At 43.4% G+C, this 8,083-nt stretch overlaps 2 protein-coding genes across 2 annotated transcripts in view; both read right to left on the bottom strand.

The window, feature by feature from the left end:
* Nucleotides 1-8,083, bottom strand: part of LOC112943170 (glutathione S-transferase-like) — a 31,376-nt gene that overhangs the window by 20,571 nt on the left and 2,722 nt on the right. The window lies entirely within an intron of this gene.
* LOC112943171 (glutathione S-transferase-like) overlaps nucleotides 4,956-8,083 on the bottom strand; it is a 5,854-nt gene continuing 2,726 nt past the window's right edge. The window contains exons 2-5 of the mRNA XM_026034308.1: nucleotides 7,639-7,771; nucleotides 6,575-6,716; nucleotides 5,719-5,850; nucleotides 4,956-5,397 (exon numbers count right to left, since the gene is read on the bottom strand). Coding sequence (XP_025890093.1) covers nucleotides 5,269-5,397; nucleotides 5,719-5,850; nucleotides 6,575-6,716; nucleotides 7,639-7,760 — 525 coding nt within the window. The 5' untranslated portion in view covers nucleotides 7,761-7,771 and the 3' untranslated portion in view covers nucleotides 4,956-5,268. The remainder of the gene's footprint in view (nucleotides 5,398-5,718; nucleotides 5,851-6,574; nucleotides 6,717-7,638; nucleotides 7,772-8,083) is intronic.

Below are 8,083 nucleotides of genomic sequence, written 5' to 3'. Positions count from 1 at the left end.
TACTTTGCTCTTGGTGTGATCTGCACTAGAAATCATGACACTGAAAATCTCCACAACTCATGCCCAGGAATCAACTGCAAACAGCTCTAGTGCTGCCTGTTGTCCTTCTCCAGAAGAGATAGATCTTGTTAGAAAGTTTTCTTGTTAGAAAGTCATTTCTTGTTAGAAAACAAGAACAAGCCACATCTCACCTTTTGACAAGTATAGCAACAGGATATGAAGGATGCTTGCGGCTGACTTTCCTGCCTGCAAACCTTTCCTAGCTCTCAAAGCAAGCAATGACCCTAGCTGATAAAAAGTCTTCCTAGGAAGACTTTTTCTCTATTTATTCTGTATTTATTTTACTTCCAGCACAGCATTTCACACCAAAGGCACTGTATCGCTGAAATTACTTTTGTCTCTAACRTTATTAGACATTCTACAAACCTCTAGAGTAGAAAAGAAAAAGGGTTTCTTTTATAAARCCCTGGAAAATCCACACCCTTGAGCTCTCAGGCAGCTGGCATGGAGTCCAGGTACCGCTTCCGTAATCCTGGGCTGGGCCCAGGCAGGTTTAAATAATACACATACCATCGACAAGAACCAGGAGGTAAAGTTCCRGCAAGTTGCTTTCCCGCGGTGCCCTGTAGAAACTCTTCTCTTTGCTGTATCTGCTGTACCTCTAGAGATCATCTAGTCCAACACCCCTGCTCCAGCAGGGACACCTACAGCATATGGCACGGGGTGGCATTCAGGTGGATTGGGAAGACATCCAGAGAAGGAGATTCCACAACCTCCCTAGGCAGCCTCTGCTACCCTCACAAGAAAGAAGTTCTTTCTCACATGGAGATGGAACTTCCTGTGTTTTAACTTATACCCATTGCCCCTTATGCTGTCTCTGGCCACCACTGAGAAGAGCTTGTTCCCTTTCTCCCTACATTCACCCTTCAGGTATTTATACATGTTAATGAGATCCCCTCTCARTCTTCTCTTCTCCAGGCTAAACAGGCCCAACTCAGTCTTTCCTCATATGAGAGATGTTTCAGTCCCTTGATCATCTTTGTCGCTATCTGCTGAACCCTCTCTAGAAGCTCCACATCCCTCTTGTACTGGAGAGTGCAGAACTGCACCCAGTACTCCAGGTGCAGCCTCACTAGAGGTGAGGAGAGGGGCAGAATCCCCTCCCTTAACCTGCTGGCAACACTCCTCCTGATGCAGGCCAGGATCCCGTTGGCCTTCTTGGTGATGAGGGCACACAAACTCTTTAAGCAAAAGTATCCSCTAGGAATGGTAAAAATGAAGCTCACAAGCTGCAACCTTTATTCATAAGTCAAAAATAAGAAGACCACATAAGAGTAAGTGTGTTGATTAGAAAATGTCCTCTAAATACAGAAATTCTAGCATTACACAGCAATGATATTTGTCAGTTAGATTTTGTATTTTTTCCTTAATTAAGTTTTTTAATTTTGAAGACATAAGGCAGACAATTCAGGCATATTATCAATGCCCAACAAACCTGAAAAGAGAAGCATATTCCTCCCACTTCTTTTAAAAGCGACTTGCTTCATTTTCTTACATTTATATGAGTTTCTTTAGCCAAGCAKAGTTTTAGGCAGGCATGTTGACTTGCTTGCACATCAGTACATCCGGAGAACTTTTCTCACAGTCTCCACATTTATCATCAGGAACAGTTTTTCTCTGGCTTCCTGGCTCTAGAAATTTCTTGATTGCAGGGATGCTGATTGTATCTGCTATGCCTAGAAGAAAGTAAACAAATACATGGGGTTTAAAGATCACAAGGTAATTGAGGAAAAGCAAAGTTAGACTCATTTGTGCAASCAAAGGGTTTAACTGAAGAGGGCACCATTTAACCMCAACACAATCCAAAGACCGTCTGTGCTTAAGACTGTCCTAGACTCTGATACTGCTGGAGCAGGAGGGTTGGACTAGATGATCTCTAGAGGTCCCTTCCAACCTTAACTATTCTATGATTCTGTGATTCTGTGATTCTGTGAAAAGGACAATAGAATGAGGGCACAATCTTGATTCCTGCAGCACTCATGCTCTGCAACTTCTCCCTCAGCAACATTCACATGTGAGTATCAYGAAAAAGGCCTTTCTTTTCCTAAGGAGAAAAAGAAGCTCCTCAGAAATGAAAGCACCATAYTCAAACAAAAAGCAAATGGGGAAATTAAATTTCCTCAGAGTGGCTCTTTTGCATCATTTGCGCAGTACGAAAGGGAGCCTAGCCACGAGGAATGTTGTGAGCAGAGGCCAAGGTCTCCGGATCGAGCGTGGCTGCCTTCAGCACTTCTGGGAGGCAGAACGGAAAAGGCTCCTCTGCAAAATGACCCTTCCAGCTCCTACACCCTCCTCTGCAGAAGGAGAAAGAAATTTTGTGTCTTTCCAGCTGCTAAGAACAGTTTTATTTCCATTGCATGAAACACATCCACATGGATAACAGAGCTTTTACGCTCAGTTTAAAGCTGATGGTACAAGTGAGCAGTTACAGGCAGCAGCTGGCAGTTGCATGTACATGGTTGTTTCATTTAATAGTCACATTTATGGTTTCAACTTTCTTGCTATTCTCTCTGTAGCAGCGCTTGAATCATGTGATTATGATTATCATTAGGTTCTGACGAACCTAATAGCCTTCTATGATGGGATGACTGGCTGGCTGGGCAAGGGGAGAGCCGTGGATGTTTTCTACCTGGACGTCAGCAAGGCGTTTGACACTGTCTCCAATAATATACTCATAGGACAGGTCTGGGAGTACGGTCTGGACGAGTGCACGGWGAGGTGGATCGAGAGCTGGCTGGATGGCAGAGCTCAGAGGGTGGTTATAAATGGGGCCGAGTCCAGTTGGAGGCCTGTGGTCAGTGGTGTCCCCCAGGGGTCAATTTTGGGCTCATTACTGATCAACTTGTTCATCAGTGACTTGGACACTTGAACAGCACACAGGACACCCTGAGCAAGTTTGCAGATAATACCAAGCTGGGTGGAGTGGCCGACACTCCAGAGTGCTGTGCTGCCATTCAGAGGGGCCTGGACAGGCTGGAGAATTGGGCAGAGAGGAACCTTATGATGTTCAACAAGGACAAGTGCAGGGTCCTGTACCTGCTGGAAAGCAGCTCCAGAGAGAGGGACCTGCAAGTCCTGGTTCACACCAAGTTAACCATGAGGCAGCAGTGCCCTCGTGGCCAAGAAGGCCAATGGGATCCTGGCCTGCACCAGGAGGAGTGTTGCCAGCAGGGGGAGGGAGGTGATTCTGCCCTTGTACTCAGCTCTGGTGAGGCTGAACCTAGAGTACTACATTCCGTTCTGGGCTCCCCAGTATAAGAGGGACGTGGAGCTCCTAGAGAGGGTCCAATGGAGGGCAACAAAGATGAATAAGGGACTCTCATASAAGGAGAGACTGAGTTGCGCCTTTTTAGCTTGGAGAAGAGAAGGGTGAGAGGGGATATGATTAACATGTGTAAGTTCATGAAGGGGGAATGTAAGGAGGAAGGGGCCAAATCCTTCTCAGTGGTGGCCAGTGACAGGACAAGGGGTAATGTGTGTAAGCAGCAACACAGGAAGTTCCATGTGCATGTGAGGAAGAGCTTCTTTCCTGTGAGGGTCACAGAGCCCTGGAACAGGCTGCCTAGGGAGGCTGTAGAGTCTCCTTCTCTGGAGGTGTTCAAAACCCGCTTAGATGCCACCTTGTGTCACATGCTCTAGGTGTCTCTGCTGGAGCAGGGGGGTTRGACTAGATGATCTCTASAGGTCCCTTCCAACCTTAACCATTCTGTGATTCTGTGCTTATAATGTGCAATTTAGACTTCTTATTTAAGTAAGCTTACAGATAGTATTTCACTCAGCTTAGTTTACAAGATGTAAGTCATCATAATCAGGTCCTGCATCTGGGGAGGACTAACCTCAGGCACATATTAGGGGCTGACCTGCTGGAAAGCAGGTCTGGGAAGATGTATTTACAATTTTTGCTTCACAGCAAGTTAACAAGTCAGCAGTGTGCCCTCATGACCAGGAAGGCCAATGGGATCCTGGCCTGCATCAGGAGGAGCGTTGCCAGGACATGGAGGAAGATGATCCTGCCCCCGTACTCAGCTCTGGTGAGGCCACATCTGGAGTACTGAATGCAGTTCTGGGCTCTCCAGTAGAATGGGGATGTGTAGCTTCTAGAGAGGGTCTATCGAAGAGCAACAAATATGATTAAGGGAGYGGAACGTCTATCATATGAGGAAAGACTAAGCAAGCTGGGCCTGTTTAGCCTAGAGAAGACAAGACTGAGAGAGGATCTGATTAATATGTCAATATTTATTCATACCTGAAGGATGAATATAGGGAGGAAGGGGCCAAATCCTTCTCAGTGGTGGCCAGAGACAGGACAAMGGGCAATGGATATAACTTGAAATTCATGAAGTTCCATCTGCATATGAGGATGAACTTCTTGACTACAAGAGCCCTGGAAGAGGCTGCTCAGGGAGGCTGTGGAACCTCCTTCTCTGGAGGTCTTCAAAACCTGCCTGGATGCCACCCTATGTCACGTGATGTAGGTGTCCCTGCTAGAGCAGAGAGGTTGGTCTAGATGATCTCTAGAAGTCCCTTCCAACTTTTACCGTTCTGTGATTCTGTGATTCTGTGATAATATGAAAGCTACATTTCAAGGCAAAATGGTAACACAAGTTTAGTTTTTCATCTTTATGCTTGGATACAAGCAGTTATCTTTCAGTCAAACATAAGAAATGCTTTTAGCTATAGTGATTGTTTTATTAGCATGTGAAAATATACTAGAAGAATCACTGCACAGACTGCAAAYGATAAGCAGCAAAAAAGAGGTGTGTGGTAGAGTATATTGGGATCAAAAGTCCTAAGTCAAGAAAATGTAAGCTCTGAGGAAATCCCTGTTAAATCAGAACCAAAGGCTTTGCCAGGCCTTTTTCACGTGGGTCATGCTGACCATGTTTTAGTTAGACTCTCTTTCAAACAACTTTCAGGAACAACACAAGACAGAATGAGAGACCCCTTATCTATAAAGCTTGATGCAAACAATCATTAAACGTTTTTAACTGTTCACAGTGAGACTTTATTTATCTCTCGATTTATCTCTTAGAATCAGTAGTTTAAGACATCCAGCTTTGTCCAGCACATACCATTGGGCTTGTGGGGCAAGCCCAATGCTTATATAGAGAAAGAGGCATAATGAAACCTTTTAATTATCTTCATTTTAACACATTACAGGAATGACAGAGAAAATGCAATAGAGTTTTTGAGATTTTATGTTGCTGCTCACTGGTCACCATAGAAAATTTTCAACACTTTGGGGACATCTTTTACTTCCAGTGGTGGCTTCCTCGGGCTGCCAGGCTGCAGAAATTTYTTTATTGTRGGGATTTTACTTGTTCTTGCTTTAAAACTCTAAAAAACAAAAACAGAACAGCACTACACATAAGAACTGTGGTTATTATCAGACATTAGGATTATAGCCTTTCTGCCAATTGACATTGTGGGCTGGTCACATAGCGGACTTGTGTTTTCCCCTATTAGGCTTTTGAACCTCATAGAAGAGGTTTAGAGAAGGTAACGATAATTGGTAGTTGAGGCAGGCTAAAACTACTTGGGATAATTCATTCTGATTTTGTCTTTCCTTCTCTCCCCGCTCCCCTGTTTGTCTTAGCCAGTGTAAATCAATGGCTCCCCTTCTGATTCACTTCATATTACAACTGCCCATTCAATTACCTGCAGGACAGGAAATTTGGCAAGTATGTCAGCYTTGACCTCTTCTGCCATTAAAATGATTTCAAGTAATTGCACATCTGCCCTGCTAAGCTGGTTGCCCACAAGGAAGTCTTTTCCATGGTCCTTCAAAGCCTGAAAAGGGAGAACAATGACCACATGTATAAACAATCAATCTGACCACATTCTGACCACATCAGTCCTTCCTATCACACAGATTTTTCTGATGCCTCATTYGTAGCCCTCATCCGTTCACTTCCATAAACCTCATAGTCAAGACCTCTCTGCTGGAGRCKCAGAGTTGCTGGAATACAACCATCACTGCAAACATCCCACAAAGCTTACAAGAGGCATTAAGTTCAGTCCAGGGCATAATAGAATTATTATGGACTCCTTCAAAATATGAGCACATCCCTTCTCATTTGTCTCCTCTTCAGTGTTGGTAAATGTTGTGTTGGGAACTCTCCATGTGTAACCTTCTTGCTAAAGGAGGAACTACAATRTTTTCACATAGCAAACACGTGATTTTACGGAGGTCCCTKTGCTGAAAATACTTCAGGTGGAAATTTAACATAGCAAATGATACTAAAGAGGCTTTTGTCCAAAACAACATATAGGCTGAAACATATTTGGGGAGCTCAATTTATGCTGTGYCTTTGCAGCTCTGCATACCTCCCAGATTTGTARCATCCTCTATCCCTTTTGTATTCCTTTGCCTTGCCTTCTTCAAAACACTGCACGTACATTTAAGTGGTATTTTTTTCCTTTCCATTTTTTCTGAATTATGTTTGCATTTATAGACCCAAGATGGAGTTTCAGGAAGCCACATTAACTGAGTTGCGATATCTTTGCTACCTACCTTCTCAAAGACTGGGAAGTATCTGTTTGTGGCCTTGTCCACTGTATCAGCCATGTATTTCTCCTTTTTATCAGCTGGTTGGACAGGAGCTCTCATGATTAACTCATTCAGATCTAGTATTGCTTCCACATACATATCAATTCTGGAAGAAAAAGTTCATTTGGTCAATTTGCAGTAATAACATAGTAAGCACTGACATAGCCCCAGTTGAGATATTAGGAGCATCTCTTCTGCCCAAAACACACAGCATGGAGCAGTACCCAGCAAGTGAAGTAGCTTKTGTTTTGAGAGGAGGTGAAAGGTGAGAGGAATATGCCTAAGCAAAACTAAAGTACTACATTCCTTCTGTTTTCCACTAGTAATGGTACTCCTATGTATTAAGTTTTTCTACCATGCATACAAAGTTAATATACATCATTCAAAACTGTGCTAAAAAGAAAAACAACAACACACAAATAAAAATCAGAGGTGTTAAACTGTGGTTCTGTACAATTCCTACCAGATACCATGAAATGTGTCTGCTTGTGCTAATTATCTCGAAGCATGTCAGGATATTTACGTAGCCAACACATGTGGCTCGATAACCGTCTCCTTTAATATCTAGCTCCGAGAAACAGTGGAGTTTGTTTCCATCAAAGACATTTCCCTGAATCTGAGCTGGTGAAAATGCTGACGACTTAAGTGGGCAGTGAATGAAGAGCTGCAGCAGGAAGACAGTCTGTGCTCTGGGCTCCTGGCAACTCTCCTCCGATAATTACACTGACCTTTCATCTTCATGAACTCCTTTCTGATAACTACATTTGCTTCCAAAAGTCAATACAGCATGAACTACCATGCTCCCACCTGCCTATCTAGTCCTGGTGGTTAATCATGTTGTAGACATTGCCTGCAGCCAAGGTCAGGTCACGTAACATAAAAAAAAAAAAAAAAAAAAAAAAAAAAAAAAAAAAAAAAAAAGCCAAATGAGGCTGAATCTAATAGTAAGCTGAGATATTCTTGCTGTGTTACACAACAAGGCTGTATGCATTGTAGTTTGTGAAACAGAGGTAGCATTGATACAGTACAGGACTCTCTCCTTCAGATCCTTCCCGTAGAGGTTGTGCTTCGCTGATATGTAGTTACAAATGGCTCTGCACTGCACCAACTTCATCCCGTCCATCTCCACCATGGGCACTTGCTGAAACATCAGAACTCCACCTGGAGTAAAGGGGGGAGGATCAAGAGACATTTAGCTTCTGGATGAGGACCATTGGTGGGTGTTTGGCAAAAGTGTCTTATGATCCATGTCATTTGATTTGAGRCAGTCTTCCTCAGTCTCGTGTTATGGTATGGAAAAAAGATTTACCATGAAATGAAGAACCATTTCTTGCTCATATGTTCATCCAATATTATAACAAGCAGCTTCTTGAATTTGCTTCAAATCTGATGAAGCCCCCATATGCAGAACTTCTAAGAATTATACCCTGAAAAGGGCAACTCCTGTGCTGCATGGCCCTAACTCACATGAAT

This window comes from Nothoprocta perdicaria, unplaced genomic scaffold, assembly GCF_003342845.1.
Source record: "Nothoprocta perdicaria isolate Ctin4 unplaced genomic scaffold, notPer1 scaffold_141, whole genome shotgun sequence".
In the NCBI taxonomy this organism is placed as follows: Eukaryota; Metazoa; Chordata; class Aves; order Tinamiformes; family Tinamidae; genus Nothoprocta; species Nothoprocta perdicaria.
The sequence above is the reverse complement of the archived record's forward strand: the minus strand, read 5'-3'. Positions and strand labels throughout refer to the sequence as shown.